Consider the following 17,500-nt stretch of genomic DNA (forward strand, 5'->3'; position numbering starts at 1 on the left):
TTGGCCCAGAGAATAAGGTACTGGTGAGTGTTTCGAAACAGGCTAATGAGTTTCAACTGTGAGCCTAAGACTCATTCAGCCAGCTGGAGCTCTCTCTCTCTCTCTCTCTCTCTCTGTCTCTCCCTCTCTCTCCCTCTCTCTCCCTCTCTCTCTGTCTCTCCCTCTCTCTCTCTCTTACAATCCACCCTTTGTTTTAGTTTCTCTCTCTTTCGCCCTCTGTTTCTCTCTCTCTCTACACCTCCAAGTTTGTGCAATTTGTTTCATCTCTGGAGATATTGTTAGTCATTGGTTCCTCTCACCCCCCCCCAGACACGGAGGTGTGTGAGTATGGCTGGCAGAAGTTCCAGAGCCAGTGTTATAAGCACATCACCCATCGTCGCACCTGGGACACTGCCGAGAGGGAGTGCCGTCTCCACGGAGCCCACCTCGTCAGTGTCCTGTCACAGGAGGAGCAGCTGTATGTCAACGGTAAGTCCGCCTCCTTTAGGTTCTCATAATTCACAGGTCACAGGCCCGGGTTAGGGTGAGAGGTCAGTGGGTAGAGAGTAATCTCTTCTGTAAACATGCCAGCGTTATTGGGTTAGACAGAGGAACTTGGGAAGGGGTAGGGGAGAAGGGAGGTACAGAGTTCAGGAAAGTGGGAGAGAGGGAAAGTTTGGTAGTGTTTCTGGGCTGAGAAAGCACTCTTTGGGAACATGAGGCTAGTTTTTTAACACGTCTTAAAATGTCTTTGTTATTTCCTGTGGTAGAGCTAAAGAGAACCAGGTCTAACTGTTGTTTCTAACCCCCAGGTCTGGGCCATGACTACCAGTGGATCGGTCTAAACGACAAGATGTTTGAGAGAGACTTCCGCTGGACTGATGGCAGCATCATGGTAAGACAGGAGAAAATCACCCTGATAAGATATTATATGAAACGAGTGTTACTTCTTATTATACACACACACACACACACACACACACACACACACACACACACACACACACACACACACACACACACACACACACACACACACACACACACACTGTCCAGCTGTTTTCTCTGTATGACGTCTGGACTGAGATATGGAGGAAGGACAGTGTGTGTGTGTATGTGTGTGTGTGTGTGTGAGTGTTTCTGTCCACGCACAGCCACAGGAGAGAGACACAGATGATAATGTTGAAACACTGTTGTTTTAATGGAGTTATCTCTCAGTACTGCGAGACACACCCTTGTTCAGTTCTAGGTGTACCAGTGTGCATTTGGGCGTGTGTTCAAGTTAACATGCATCACTGCATTGTTGAAGACGTTTGACCCAGGGACACTGTGACAAAAAAAGAGCCCAGGGAAGAGAGGTGATCGGCGGGGAGAGATTGGGAGAACTCTCCCTGTCTGGAAGTTGGCTAAACATTTGGGTCAGCTACAGATAGAGATTATGGGGCTGGCTCACTTAGATGGAGCGCCCCCTTATGGCTTCTCTGTATATTACAGCCACTGACTGAGCTCTATTCAGCAAAAACCATCCAAATGAATGACAGATTTCTTCAATGATCGTAGATGAATTCTGACAACAAAAAAAATGGTATTTTAAAGGAGTATGGGGGCACGCTGACACCTTTACTCCACCTCAGCGCGATTCAAATCCAATCCAATTTCATTTGTCACATGCTTCGTAAGCAACAGGTGTAGACGAACAGTGAAATGCTCTTCCCTACAATGCAGAGAGAAAGAAAATATTGGAGAAATAATAGAACATGAAAACATGCAGTAATAATAGATACACAATGAGTAACAATAACTTGGCTTTGTACAAGGGGTACCAGTGCCGAGCCGATGTGCAGGGGTACGAGGTAATTGAGGTAGATACAGTATATTCAGAAAGTATTCAGACCCCCTTCACTTTTTCCACATTTTGTTACGTTACAGCCTTATTATAAAATGGATTCAATTGTATTTTTCCCCAATCAATCTACACACAATACTCCATACTGACAGAGTGAAAAGAGGTTTTTAGAAAATGTTGCTAATTTAGTCAAATTAAAAACAGCAATACCTTATTTACGTACCTTATTTACATAAGTATTCAGACCCTTTGCTATGAGACTTCGAAATTGAGCTCAGGTGCATCCTGTTTCCATTGATCATCCTTCAGATGTTTCTACAACTTGATTGGAGTCCCCCTGTGGTAAATTCAATTGATTGGACATGATTTGGAAAGGCACACGCCTGTCTATAAGGTCCCACAGTTGACCGGACATGTCAGAGCAAAAACCAATGGCGAGGGAATGGCGAGACAGGATTGTGTCGAGGCATAGATTTGGGGGAAGGGTACCAAAAATATTTCTTCAGCATTGAAGTTCCCCAGGAATACAGTGGCCTCCATCATTCTTAAATTGAAGAAGTTTGGAACCACCAAGACTCTTCCTACAGCTGGGCGCCCTGCCAAACTGAGCAATCGGGGGAGAAGGACTTTAGTCATGGAGGTGACCAAGAACCTGATGGTCACTCTGAATGAGCACCAGAGTTCCTCTGTAGAGATGGGAGAACCTTCCAGAAGGACAACCATCTCTGCAGCACTCCTCCAATCAGGCCTTAATGGTAGAGTGGCCAGACGGAAGCCACTCCTCAGTAAAAGGCACATGAGAAAAGTCACCTTAAGGACTCTCAGACCATGAGAAACAAGATTCTCTGGTCTGATGAAACCAAGATTGAACTCTTTGGCCTGAATGCCAAGTGTCACATCTGGATGAAACCTTGTATCATCCCTGCAGTGAAGCATGGTGGTGGCAGCATCATGTTGTGGGCATGTTTTTCAGCGGCAGGGACTGGGAGATTAGTCAGGATCGAGGAAAACATGAACGGAGCAAAGTACAGAGAGATCCTTGATGAAAACCTGCTTGAGAGCGCTCAGGACCTCAGACTGGTGTGAAGGTTCACCTTCCAACAGGACAACGACCCTAAACACTTAGTAAAGACAACGCAGCAGTTGCTTCGGGACAAGTTCTGAGTAAAGGGTCTTAATACTTATGTAAATGTGATATTTCCATTTTTTTTTTAAAGCAGTTGCAAAATTGTTAAAAAATATTGGTTTTTGCTTTGTCATTATGGGGTATTGTGTGTAGATTGATGAGGGGGAAAAAACGATTGAATCCATTTTAGAATAAGGCTGTAACGTAACAAAATGAGGAAAAAGTCAAGGGGTCTGAATACTTTCCGAATACACTGTACATGTAACTTGGAATAAAGTGACAGATAGTGAGTAGCAACAGCGTATGTTTTGAGTAAACAAAGTTACCTCAAAAAGGGTTCATGCACATAGTCCCAGTAACTCTCTGGTTAACCATTTAACTCACTTTTTAGCAGTCTTATGGCTTGGAATTAGAAGCTGTTCAGGCTCCTGTAGGTTCCAGTGTATCGTTACCGCTTGCCATGCGGTAGCAGAGAGAACCGTCTCTGACTTGGGTGGCTGGAGTCTTTGACAATTTTTTGGGCCTTCTTCTGACACCGCCTGGTATAGAGTTCCTGGATGGCAGGGAGCTTGGCCCCAGTGATGTACTTGCCCCTCTGTAGCGCCTTGCGGTCGGATGCCATGCAGCTGCCACACCAAGTGGTGATGCAGCCAGTCAAGATGCTCTCAATGGTGCAGCTGTAGATATTTTGGTGCAGCTGTAGATCTACTAGCACCCCTGGGTGTACTTGGCATACCCACAGGGGGTACTTAAGAAGACTCATGAGACCATAGGCCTACTGGTAAAATGCACATTAGGGGGTACTTCAGGGGTACTCCGGGCAGAGTACTCATTAGCTTTAAGCACCAGCTGTCAGAGCAGCTTACAGATCACTGCACCTGTACATAGCCCATCTATCTACCTACCTCATCCCCATACTGGTATTTATTTATTTTGCTCCTTTGCACCCCAGTATCTCTACCTGCACATTCAACTTCTGCCGATCTACCATTCCAGTGTTTAATTGCTATAATGTAATTACTTCGCCACCATGGCCTATTTATTTCCTTAACTTACCTCATTTGCACTCACTGTATATAGACTTTTTGTTTTCTTTTGTTCCACTGTATTATTGACTGTATGTTTTGTTTATTCCATGTGTAACTCTGTGTTGTTGTATGTGTTGAACTGCTATGCTTTATCTTGGCCAGGTCGCAGTTGTAAATGAGAAAAAAAAAGAGTCAAATTCAGTTAGTGGTACAGTAATAGATAAGGAACCACTGCAGTAGGAGTCTCCATCAGTGAAGGAGAGATCCATCCTCCTCAGTGAATGATGAAATGAAAACAGTGAAACGTAAATAGCAGGGTTCAAAAGGAACTGTGTGTCATGTCCCAATAAACTTGTTGAAATGTATTGTCATCTGGTCCCTATAGAAGCTAGTGATTAATGAGATTTGCAAAGACGTTACATTAAGATTCCTCCCGTGTCATGCGGTGACTAGCTTGTAGGTCAGGTGTAGTCTGATTAAGGATCCTATACTGTATGAGGGCTGTGGGGGCTATCAGAGTAACTGGGATGCAGTAAAGGTGCTAATGAATGTGGCTGCAGGTAAAAAAGCCTACACTTTGGTGATGATGACAGCGTGCGATTGTATTTGCAGCAATATGAGCACTGGCGTCCCAACCAGCCAGACAGTTTCTTTCAGTCTGGAGAGGACTGTGTGGTGATGATCTGGCACGAGGGAGGACAGTGGAATGACGTACCCTGCAACTACCACCTCACCTTCACCTGCAAGAAGGGCACAGGTAACGCACGCACGCACGCATGCACGCACGCAAGCATGCACGCACGCATACCTAACCCCTGTCCTCTCTCTTCCCTCCAGTCTCTTGCAGCCAGCCCCCAGTAGTGAAGGATGCTCGTGTGTTTGGTTCTATGAAGCCTCGTTATGAGATCAACACTCTGATTCGTTACCACTGTAAAAACGGCTTCATACAGAGACACCCCCCCACCATCCGCTGCCGTGACAACGGCCAATGGGACAGCCCCAAGATCACCTGCATGAGCCGTGAGTACTGCCCACTTCTTCTGTCTCTGACTACCCCCCACCCAACTAATCAGGATCCAACGACATTAACAATCTCTCTTTTTGTTTTTTTTCCAGCCGCTACCTACCAGAAGTCTTTCGCTTCTAGGAAACACACCGACAATCACAATCATAACCAGAATCAGTACAATCACAATAATCACAACCAGTTCAACTATCAAGACCAACAATACAACAGCCAAAACAATCAAGACCAACAGAAGACCAACAACCAAAAGCAAAAACAGCAGAGCGAGAGGAGACATCAACACTAATCTGATCTCTGGTCAGTCCTTAAAAGCGCAGATACGGTTGCAAAAGGAACTTTCCCCACATTTCTGGATTTCTGGAAAATGTGGGAATTTCTGAGAAAATTTACAGTTATTCTGCATCCCTAATCCCAGAGCAACTCAGATCAGATCACATCCAACGGGCTAGCTAGAACCCATAGATATACATATATATATATGTGTATATATATGTGTGTGTATGTATATGTATGTCAATTTGTATGTCAATTTATCTGGATAGGGGCATGGGGTTATTTCACAAGGTTTAGTCATAATCAGCAAGCTAACTCTGATAAACTCTGATTAAACACTTTTCTAGTTTATAAACAGGTGTTATGAACATTGTTACAGAGAGGATTGAGTCCATTTCAAATTCAACCAGGACAAATTGAAGTTTCAGAATATTTATTTAAGTTAGCTGGCTAACTCGATTTTGACCTTGCTTCGTGAAATCCAACCCCAGATCACTTCTAATTCTTCCTACAACCGTGACACCACAGTGCCTTAATGGTTAACACAGTGTCCAATGTCCATCTCCAGAACTGGAGAACTTGACCGCTTCTGCTCTAGAGATGGACACATCTCAATCCAGCGCCTTCTGCTCTAGAGATGGACACATCTCAATCCAGCGCCTTCTGCTCTAGAGATGAACACATCTCAATCCAGCGCCTTCTGAACATTTCCCCCTTGCCCTGTTTCTTTACTCCGTAGAAATAACCCACTAAAAATAACAGACGTAAAACCCCAATTGTTTTGTTGGCAACACGTTTGCAATATTCCCATGAAAGAGCCCATTAAGTTAAAGGAACATGAATTGTTACGTTGTTTCCAATATTTGCAATGTTTTTTTCCCCCTTCTCTCTCTCTCACAGAGTTTATCACAATCTTCGGTCAGTCACTTTATTTGAAAAGTCACCATGAAGTGAAATCTGTCTCATTAACGACTGTTGCCGTATGGTGCACACAGTAGGACTCATATCAGGAACGAGCTCAATCAGTTCCTTATAGGAGAGGACATGACGAGAGGTCCGTGTCAGACGGTGTCTGTGACAGGTCGTCTCCTCAGTGGCGCTCCAGCATATACGAACGCATCCGCCGATGTCTTCTCCTTAAAGGCAATGGGTTTTTTAAAGGGAATGGGCTTCGTACGCTGAACCAATTTTGTTATTGTTATGTGTGCAATGACACATGGGAGAAGAGAGAGTGCAATTGAATGTCAGGTCTTGTAGGTGGGAAAAGTTATGTAAGAAGCTGTGGCCGTTTAATTTATTGCATATGTTACACCTATACACGGCCTGTGATACTGTTCAACTGAAGTGGCTATTGTAAGGGTGACTTGTTTGGCTGTTTCCAGACATCTGCCTTGCGTAGAGGGAACCTTGTCTTACATCGTGTGGCCTTCCCATATTCTGTTTAGTAAAGTTCTACGATACAGATATCTGAGCTGTGATGGCGCTGTTCAGGGGGATGACTTGTACCTGCGAGTCACCACAAACTGCTCTCAACAGAGGCGACTTTGAGAAGCATTCCAAGGCACTTGAGCTATGACCATTTATTCAGAAATGCCACAAATAATGATTATTTCCCCGAGGACAGAAAGGACTGGGTGAAGAAACAGCATTGGAAGTTGGTAGCCTAGGGCCTCTGTTCTTCAGTTAGGATTCTGGTTCATGTGTCTTCTTTGTTTACTGCTTTCATCCGTTCTGTCTTCTCTCCGTGTATGTGTTCTATCATAGTGTTTTATCATCCAAATGATGTGTGTTTCTACCCCAGAGAGCGTGGGGTATGCTGTATCGGGGGGGGGGGGGGGGGGGGGGGGGGGGGGGGGGGTATTTTGTCCGTTTTTATGTTCTTGTATCTGTTGTGTATGTCCCCAAAAACCCACTAATACTGTACCTATACACCATCCTGTGCTCCCATCTCGCCTTGCGCTGACTGTGCAATAAAAATAAATGCGGATAAACCGATTTCACCCAGTGTGTATCCATATTCTCACACTTCGTATCTCACTGCAGGAGATGAATCGATAAATCCACTTGAGCTTATTGAAAAAGCATCCCAGTGTCTTTACCCGTCATAAGTACTGACTGGCCCACAGAGGAAAGTCTGGGGTTTTACCGGTGTGAGCGACAACGGATGACGCATACTCTCCCCCCAGTGAATCAACGAATGGATGGAGGAATGAATGAAAGGCTTGAACTGAATAAATGAGTATCTTTCCTGTCTTGTCAGTCAGTGCAGCCCTGCTGTGGGTCCAGGCAACAGCTGCTTGCAGGCTAGGTCGGGGATCCTAGAATAGTGCTCTCCTCTGGAAACCAGCATGAATATATGAGCCGCTAAACCAACCGACCTCATGCCGTCATCCAGCTCCTAAAACAATCTGCTGCTTTGACAGACATTTTTCAGTTGCAAGATCAGCGAACAGAACAGGAATACCATGAAAAGGCCTCTGTGTACTTCTGTAATTCCCCCAAACTGGCAGGAAAACCCTTTACGCAAACGTCCCCACCCTTTGGAAACACGTACATTACTGAGGTCCTGTGTGTGTGTGTGTGTGTGCAGGCATGAATCACTGAAGGCCTATGTCTTTACACTTGGCAATCACAGTGTGCTTCAGTCCCAAACCAGCCCCTCTCCTCTACCAATAGATACTGTACCATGGCTCTTACTATAGCCCTTATTCCTACCACTCAGCAGTGGTACACACACAAAGCTGCAAGTCCAGGTATTTTGGTTTCCATGGCAACAAATACGAAGCAAAGTCAAGATTATTTATTTGAATTGTTTTATTTTCCTCTTGACTTTGGGTCCAAAAAGTTCCTAACATGGTTACAAACAGTACTGCAACTGAGTAATGTTGTACGTACACAAAACAGTGTAGGGATAAAAATGAATGCCTGGTTGTAGTTTTTTCTTAAACTTTTGAATGAATTGATAAATAAGTCATGGGCAGTTCTTGAACCAGCCAAAAAGGTTTTGTTAGTAAAGGTTCACAATGAGCATGTTACTACAGTTGAAGAAAAGCATTGGTGATGCTTTCTGACAGATTTGTAACGTTCTCTGACAGAAGCTCTCTTGTGTTTATCATAATCATTGCCGTGGCTCATGATTCCTGTTTAAAAAGGGTTAATCACTGTGCTTTGCTGACAGGGGAAACAAGTAAGGTACCCTTACCGTTCAAAAGGGGTCACTGAGAAATGTCCCTTGTTTTTGAAAGAAAAACAAATGTTTTGTCCATTAAAATACCATTCAAATTGATCAGAAATACAGTGTAGACATTGTTAATGTTGTAAATGACTATTGTAGCTGGAAACGGCAGATTTTTAATGGAATATCTACATAGGCGTACAGAGGCCAATTATCAGCAACCATCACTCCTGTGTTCCAATGGCACGTTGTGTTAGCTAATCCAAGTTTATCATTTTAAAAGGCTAATTGATCTTTAAAAAACCCTTTTGCAATTATGTTAGCACAGCTGAAAACTGTTGTCCTGATTAAAGAAGCTATAAAACTGGCCTTCTTTAGACTAGTTGAGTATCTGGGGCATCAGCATTTGTGGGTTCGATTACAGGCTCAAAATGGCCAGGAACAAAGAACTTTCTTCTGAAACTCGTCAATCTGTTATTGTTCTGAGAAATGAAGGCTATTCCATGTGAGAAGAGGACAAGTACATTAGGGTGTCTAGTATGAGAAACAGATGTCTCACAAGCCCTCAACTGGCAGCTTCATTAAATAGTACCCGCAAAACACCAGTCTCAACGTCAACAGTGAATAGGCGACTCCGGGATGCTATTTTAATGGACAAAAAAATTGCGTTCCTGTACTCACCTCTGAGTGCAGTTGTGATAGGACACGGTAGAGCCAAGTTCTTGCTAACTCAACAATAAGCTAACTATGTAAGGTCGAGCCAAGTATAGCTAACCTAACACTCCAGGAATGACCTAACATTCTCTTGGAGCCAGCTAGCGTTGCCAGTGTGCACGTCAGCCCTTGTGTTGTTCTTACATGGGAGTCTCTTACTGTACCTGCGGGAACCAATGGAGTTTTTAAATCGGATGATTATCTGGCCAATTCACTGGGCCAGTCTAGAGTGGGCTGCACTGCTAGTGGTGAGCGAGGGTATCGCAGGCTCTGTGTTCATGCAGATAAATAGATATGCCTGAGCTGTTGGCCTGAGGCTTAGCTTAGCCATGCAGACTAACATGGCATCGTTAGCTAACTAACAGCTTGTCAGTGCTCTAACAACCAGTTTCACAGATATCACTGGGTCTACTCATTCACTATAAGAAACTATTTGTGTAAAAAATAGCACACCAAAAAATATTTTGAAAAAAAAATGGGGATTTACACTGCAAGTGTTGCTTTTGGCTTTCTGCTGTGTATAAAAGCTCAGAGGCATGCCTTGTGTTTCTAAACTAGAGGCTAAGGTGTACATAGAGGCACAGCAACTAGTGTTTAACATACATATTATACTGCAGGTCTGCGTGTCACAATACTACTCATTAAGACAACTCTTGCCAGGCATGCCTTGTTTTACTGCTGAGGACTAAATGCGGTTTACCTTGTCCCTTCCAGGCCACCGTAAGTCTTCTGACATAAACAGTGTCCAGTGCAACATTTGTATTTTGGTTGTTTCTGGGGTTAGTTTCAACACTTGAGCCCTGTGACTGAGCACAGAACTCTGGGATAGCGTAGCGCAGAAAATAAAACAATATTTCTATATCAAAAGACATCCATAAACAGAAATACAATTCTAGATACTCACATTCTACATATTCATAGTAAAAAATAAACTAAACAACGCTAATGGTTGGCTTCTCCTTTTTTTTTTATCCATTTCTATGATGAGAATGATGTTTGGTCCACACACATTATTAAATAAACTAGTCAAAATGATGGTGAAGTACATGACACTGTTGTAGCACCCTGCAAAGATGGACAGCAGACTGGATTTTCATTGTGCTGTAGTTGCATTCTATAACATAATAATAATAGCCTGAGCTACGCTATCTTTGCTTTTTGTGTTTGTGTGAACATTGTTGCTCTTTTGTTGTCCTGGGTTTAATTGAACAGAAAAGGTAAGTGCCCAAAGGTGTCAGTTCAGTTGTCAGACGCTTTACTAGGTTGTTCTCAGTCCAAGGACTTCCTTCAAGCTATGGTATGCCTCGTCCACTTACAATGTCACTTTGGGACAATGTGACATCATCTGTTTCTACATCATCTGTTTCTCCATCACCATTCCCTCCCTCCCCCTCCCTTCCCTTCCCTCCCACCAACCCTTTCCCCAAATCCATCCTCCCTTTCTGTTCCTACGTAGAAATAACCGATTAAAGAACATACACTATCAGGTCCCAGATTACAAAAAAAACATGGTTTGCTAAAATGACTCTCACACCTCTCGTTTTACTGTATCTAAAAAGAAAATATCACAGTTTGAATGTTTTCTTTACATAGTTTTATATCAGTAACTTCCCCTATATGACCTCCCTCTCTCTTAACTCCTCTTCCCGTCTCCCTCTCCATCCTACTCTCTGTAAATGTATTAGCTTCTCTAGTGTGTGTGAGTGTGTGTGTGTGTGAGCGTATTGGGGTTCTCAGTTGTGGCCCTTGAAGCAGTAGACTCCGTACAGCTTGTGTTTCTTGTCGGGGTAACCGTTGAACCTCACGGCAGCTTCCGTTGGGCTGCAGCGCCTACGGGGGCGGGTGATGGGGTAACGGACGCTCCCGTCAGCCAACCAGCCGGCGTCACAGCGGTCGTAGCCCAATAGCTTCCAGGCAGCATACATCTGGCCCACCTTGGCAATCTGAGCTCCGTCCTTCTGACACGCAACCACAGCCTCGTCATATGTAAGCTTGGAGGGGTGGATCAGGTAGTAGAACCGCCCTAAGAGATGGAGGGACGGAGGGAGATGGTTAGATACACATGTACACACAACCCCCCCCCCCCCCTCCCCACACACACACACACACACACACACACACACACACACACACACACACACACACACACACACACACACACACACACACACACACACACACACACACACACACACACACACACACACACCTTTGTAGTTGGAGGTGAAACAGAACACGTCGTATCTGTTCTTCTCCTTGTCTCTGAGGCCGTAGTTGCGTACCCCGGGGACAGTGTTCTTGCCCCCACAGGGCTCCCTGGGGGTGGTGATGGGGTACTGGACGGATCCGTCACTCAGCCAACCAGCGTTGCACCAGTCTAAACCCCCACGCCACGCCTCGTACAGCTGGTCAAACGACGCCACGATGGAGTCCTGCTCGCGACACGCCCGCTCGGCATCAAAGAAGTTCAGGTTGTAACGACCCAGCCGAGGGAAGTATGGGTAGACGATACCTGGGAGAGAGAGGGAGGAGAGACGGGACATCATAAAACATCCATTTGCTTTGGGGTTTTATGTACTCGTCTTAAACAGGTGAAAAACATTATACAAGTTGTAAAAAAAGATAAACCCCATTAGCTTATAGCATTTGCTCAAATCCTACAATTTTGAGTCCATTGTTATGTGTGTGGGTAGCTGTAGCTCCAGATTGATGGTGGCAGTGATAGTTGATCATTCTCATATATAATGGAGCTGGTCTAGCTGGGTGATGCATGGCGTTATACCCTGTTCCTTGGAGGTGAGCCAGGAATGGAAACCTAAATGATGAACTCCATTACTCCGGGCCTGACGTGTGTGTGCCCCTGACAGTCCTCCTGGGTAGTCTCAGCTCGCAGTGCTATATATAGCCAGAACCCTGGGCCATTTAGACAAGGACAGGCTGCTACAGTAAATAGACTTTACCAAAGGACGGTTCTCTCAAGAACTTTGTCAAACAGAGTCCATATTGAATACTAGCTGTAGTGTCGACAGACTGCGGTGAGGTCACGCACACTGTGAAATTGTGTGTTTGTGCGTGTTAAAGTGTTAAAGTGTGTACTACCTTGCAGGTCCAGGGACACCACGCCTGTTCCATCTTCCAACCCGTCGATGACCTCACACTTATATCTCCCATAATCCTCCAGTGTGAGTTCTGTGATGACCAACGACGCATCTGTGGGGGCCGAGTCCTGTAGGTAGACGCGCCCGTGGAAACGTCCGTAGCTCCGCTTGTGGAAACCCATGGCAACGAAGACATCCACCTGGAATAAGAAGAAGAAGAAGAAGAAGGATTTGTCAGCGATGGCATCAGTTAGTTCCGAGGTTGTTCCACGAATTGAGGGCCTTTTGCATCTCTTTGATATATTAAGTAGAAATTGTGCACCAATTTTGAATTGTAAAAGCCTGTCACATGAAATGAAGTTCCCCTTAATATAGAAACCATGGGGAGTTCAATAAATCCGATTTTCAATATGAATAATTCAGCATTTTGACATGTCCCTCCTTGCACTCCTAGAATAGATTTGAAACCACTTATCTTCAAAATGACTCCCAAGTTTTCACCATAATCGTGAAGCCCTAGTTATTTTGTTGCTTTGACAAAGTCCATTTTGAAGATGATTATTTATTTCATGTGATTAGTCTACATTTGACATCTGTCCCTCATTTTGAGGTCAACCCTGTTACGTGAACTGAACTCTCGTTTTAATGTGCTGAAAAGATTCCTTTTAAAATATTTTTGTTGTGAAGGAACGTTGAACATCTAGTAGTCAGATCGTAGTGTTAAAGCAGGTGAGCTGGGCATCTCTTTTTTGACATTTTCGTTTTTTTGTTTTATGGAAAATTGATTGGGACAAGCATAACACTTCAACCCTGTTACGGTCAACCCTGTTACGGTCAACCCTGTTACGGTCAACCCTGTTACGGTCAACCCTGTTACGGTCAACCCTGTTACGGTCAACCCTGTTACGGTCAACCCTGTTACGGTCAACCCTGTTACGGTCAACCCTGTTACGGTCAACCCTGTTACGGTCAACCCTGTTACTTTATTTGGCACTTATGGGCACTTACTATAATAATGTTTTTTATTTAACCTCTTGAGATGGAATGGAGATGAAAGTGTTTTATGTAGTTGAACATTTGTGCTCTTTATGATAGAATGTAAATAAGTTAAACTCAAAATGCATCAAATTGGTGGAATGACACACCTATGGGTGCTTTTTAGTTTTTAGTGAAGAAACAACAACTTTTCAATACAATTATAGTAAAAAAGATAGAGGAAGATAGGGTTTTATAATGTCATCATCAACCAATTAGTAGACATTAGAGATGCCTACTCATAATTGGTTAAAATCACATGATGCAAACTGATGACGTCATTAGAAACGTATCTTCCTCTATCTGTTTTACTACAAAACCTAGAAAAGCGCAATTTTCACATATGTTGATGTTGGAGTGGTGCTGAAGATGTAATAAGGAATCTCAAATATAAAATAGATTTTGATTTGTTTAACACTTTTTTGGTTACCACATGATTCCATATGTGTTATTTCATAGGTTTGATGTCTTCACTATTATTCTACAATGTAGAAAATAGTAAAAAATAAATAAAAACTACTTGAGTGAGTAGGAGTGTCCAGACTTGATTGGTACTCTATATTTTGGGGGGCAATTCCATTTTCTGGCAGAAAAGACTGTAAAATCACCAGGAATTCAGCAAAAACTTGTTTATTTTAGGAAATATGTTCACAAGTACTACCAGAAAATGCTTGTGTCTAAAAAAAAAAGGGTTTTATTTTCAAATACAATCTCTTTTTGGGTGTAGCTGTGGTCAATTTGCAGTGTACAAATTATTATAATTATCTTCCGGACCTCCGACCATCAACCGACTAACAGCCTCTGGCTGAATCTAGTTGCCTACCCCTGTCCCCAGTCTCTTTTATAATATAGGCTATTGTAGAGCGGCAGGTAGCCTGGTGGTTAGAGCATTGGACTAGTAGCAGGAAGTTTGCAAGATCGAATCCCCGAGCTGACAAGGTAAAAATCTGTCGTTCTGCCCCTGAACAAGTCAGTTAACCCGTTGTTCCTAGGCTGTCATTGAAAATAAGAATTTGTTCTTAACTGACTTGCCTAGTTAAATAAAGGTTAAAAAAAATCCACATAGTGCACTATTTTTGACCAGACTGATCAAAAGTAGTGTATTATATGGAAAAGTTATTTTGATTATAGTTTTATGACATTGGTTCAAGTGTAAACACACCTCTTTGAGGTAGTCTGAGGTCAGCTTAGTCCATTTGATCCTCAGTTTGGGGTTGGCCGGCAGTGACGCATCCCTGTGGAATTTACAGGGCAGGGTGGCATTACCCCCCCGCCTCGACACCACCTTGGACTGCTCCGTCACCACAGAGAGCTGAGGGCCATTTTCTGAAATAAAGGAATGGGTTAAACCATTAGTAATACAGGGGTGGTTCTCTCTTTGTACATTTCTCTATTTTTTCTCTCTCTCTCATACAGTATCTCTCTCTCTCTCTCTCTATTCCTAACTACAACAACAACACTAACCCATTGTTTGGTTCTCTCTATCTTAACAAAAAATGGGCTGGTTTATTTTCTCTGAATGGTATTTAACCTGTTTGTTATCACGTTATGCCATATGAAATCGATTAGCAAGATCTGGGCCTGGAAGCAGAGGCTTGCTCAATAGCTAAATAGTTCCCATCTCTTTTATCCCAAGTGAATTACAACATCCCTGTTGTTCAGCCCTGTCACAAAAACCATGTTGTTGTAATTTTCGATTTAAACAATATAGTTCTACATTGTATTTTTAAAATATATTTTATAATGTAGCATGTTGTGTAATGCTGATTTAATGTAAGTGACCAGAGTATTAGGAGAACCCCTGTAGTCAAATATCAGGTTCCAAAAATCTGTCTGAGATAATAATGTGTTTATTATGATGTTTATAGATATAATAATAATATGAACTACTGCCAGTCAACCACACAGAATAACATTATGCTAAGAGTCTCACTAACATGTATTTCCATCCACATGCAAACAAATCAGTTTCCTACACCAGGTATAAAAAACACTCCAAACCAGGGAGATTATTAACGTCGAAATTGGACATGTCCTGAGGATGTCGGGAAATGCCTTCATAAACAGGCCACTAGGGGCAACAGTGAGCGTTACTACCATCAAGTAGGGTGTTGTGGATTAGGGTGGTGGATAGGTGACTTCTGGCTCAGAAGGTTGGGTGTTTGATCCCAGTTGTGGAAACTAGTTTTACATTTTTGTTTGAACCCTATCCCAAAGGTTAACCCTTCGGAATGGGTGCCTAAACGTAATGTTTTAACCCAATCCCAAACCTTAGCCTTTGCCGAACCATTCACAATGAGTGCCTGAACTTAACCCTTAACTTCGAAATTTGACGTTTGGAGAAATGGAACGATACAGAGCAGCAGGATGAATGTTACATAGAAGCAGGAGCAACAAAAACACTTCGGAATTGTACGTTTGGAGGACGCGGACAGGCGTTTAATTTTGCAGTGAGACTGTGAGAGCTTGTTGCTCCAAACACCCCCACCCCCTTTAAACAGAATCTGGTTGCAGGGTTTTCTCTACTACAGCTTGACTGTGCATTTCATCACTACCTCATCTTGTGTTTGATGTTTATTTAATCCTCTCTTCCTGGTGTGGAGAAAATTGATAAGTCTAATATATCTGGAGGCACTATGTAATGTACACAATGGAGCGTCCTCAGTCAACCTGTTCAGTGGCAGTGTTGTTGGGTGCACAAGATTTTACTGGTACAGTAAGGTTCTACAGTCTTACTGCTACAAGCTAAACTTCCATTTCAATCACCCACCAGAGGCAACTTTCACTTTTTCAAAAACAATGATTGGTTTCTACAGTACTTCAATATAATTGATCCAGCACATAATGGTTGAGGGGTCGGTTTAAAGACCAGACCCCTCTGCTGTGACCATCCTCTGTAATATGATCCTCAAATCAGAATTGTAGTGGCTAATACATTTTTTGTTAGGGCAAATCAAGTCTGACATTTTAAAGTGGAAATTGAGAACCTTAGAAAACGTTTTAAATCTTGAATACACTCACTTCTTAAACCTTGAATGCACTACTCTCAGCAATAAAACAGGGATCAAATGAAGATCCTACATCAGTACGTCCCTGTTAGGACCATACGAACCAATGGTGCACTGACTGACTGAGGGTACATTGATCCTATAGCAGTACCATACTGACTATAGGAGTGAGTTAGCACTTCCTCTCTCCAGCCAACTCAGTGAATCTGCCTCCTGAAACTACGATCGATGCTGAAGCTAATTTCTACACAAAAGTTCAACAGAACTGCTTACCACACACACAGTACAGTATACTGCTTTATCTGGTGAGCTGCACCCGACATACTACTGCTGGTACCACACTCTACCATAGCACTGTGTGTGGTAAAACCAACCTTTCTATTGTCACTGCAGAAAGAGTACAGTAGCCAATACACATTCACTGCACTTGCTTTCTCAACATGACACAAACAGGGACATATCTGACCTGCAATCTGCCTCTACAGCCCAAATAAAGAGAGATAGCAGATAGGCTATCAGACAGAGAAAACAAGACCCCACATAGCATATCATTCAACAGTTGCAGTGCGTGAGGACACACACACGCGCGTGCGCACGTGCACACGCACACACACGCGCACACGCACACACACACAAACAGAGATAAGATGATACTGTGAAACCACAGGAGACATTCCAGGAGTGTGTCATAAACGAAACACAGCGACAGGTAAATGTACATTTTTTGCCACTCAGCACACACTCTTATCCAGAGTGACTTTCAATTAGAGGTGCTAGACTATCATAGACTATCATTACATACACCAACACACGCAGGCGTCTGTCTACCTTGTACATAGATGGTTCTGTAGTGCTCCAGTTCAGGGTATGCCGTGTCAAAGTTGTCGGCCAAGCTCAGAGAGACCAGGGCACAGATCAGCGCAGGAAGCATCTTCTGTCACTACACCCGGGGTCTGCTCACTGCACAAAGAGAGAGAGAGGGGGGGGGGGGGGTCAGGAAATCCTTAATCACCAGAAAAACACCTGCCTCCGTAAAGTGTGTGTGCCTGGCGTGTGTCGTGTGTGTGTGTGTTGTGTGTGTGTGACCTGAGAACATCCCTCTGTACAGAATATATATATCTGCAGTGCTGTAGGTTCCCTCTGGAGCAGTCTGATTGCAATAGGAATGCAGCACTCTCTGTGTCCTTGTCA

At 43.5% G+C, this 17,500-nt stretch overlaps 2 protein-coding genes across 4 annotated transcripts in view; one reads left to right on the forward strand and one right to left on the reverse strand.

The window, feature by feature from the left end:
- LOC139388588 (versican b) overlaps nucleotides 1-7,274 on the forward strand; it is a 36,863-nt gene extending 29,589 nt beyond the window's left edge. The window contains exons 12-16 of the mRNA XM_071135341.1: nucleotides 310-468; nucleotides 792-874; nucleotides 4,592-4,736; nucleotides 4,817-4,999; nucleotides 5,096-7,274. Coding sequence (XP_070991442.1) covers nucleotides 310-468; nucleotides 792-874; nucleotides 4,592-4,736; nucleotides 4,817-4,999; nucleotides 5,096-5,292 — 767 coding nt within the window. The 3' untranslated portion in view covers nucleotides 5,293-7,274. The remainder of the gene's footprint in view (nucleotides 1-309; nucleotides 469-791; nucleotides 875-4,591; nucleotides 4,737-4,816; nucleotides 5,000-5,095) is intronic.
- An 804-nt stretch (nucleotides 7,275-8,078) lies between these two features.
- LOC139388484 (hyaluronan and proteoglycan link protein 1b) overlaps nucleotides 8,079-17,500 on the reverse strand; it is a 47,636-nt gene continuing 38,214 nt past the window's right edge. For all 3 annotated transcript variants that reach the window (XM_071135176.1, XM_071135175.1, XM_071135174.1), the window contains 5 exons: nucleotides 17,138-17,269; nucleotides 14,464-14,627; nucleotides 12,268-12,466; nucleotides 11,378-11,680; nucleotides 8,079-11,191 (listed from right to left, as the gene is read on the reverse strand). In XM_071135176.1, coding sequence (XP_070991277.1) covers nucleotides 10,902-11,191; nucleotides 11,378-11,680; nucleotides 12,268-12,466; nucleotides 14,464-14,627; nucleotides 17,138-17,240 — 1,059 coding nt within the window. In that variant the 5' untranslated portion in view covers nucleotides 17,241-17,269 and the 3' untranslated portion in view covers nucleotides 8,079-10,901. The remainder of the gene's footprint in view (nucleotides 11,192-11,377; nucleotides 11,681-12,267; nucleotides 12,467-14,463; nucleotides 14,628-17,137; nucleotides 17,270-17,500) is intronic.

This window comes from Oncorhynchus clarkii, chromosome 29 (assembly GCF_045791955.1).
Source record: "Oncorhynchus clarkii lewisi isolate Uvic-CL-2024 chromosome 29, UVic_Ocla_1.0, whole genome shotgun sequence".
NCBI lineage: Eukaryota > Metazoa > Chordata > Actinopteri > Salmoniformes > Salmonidae > Oncorhynchus > Oncorhynchus clarkii.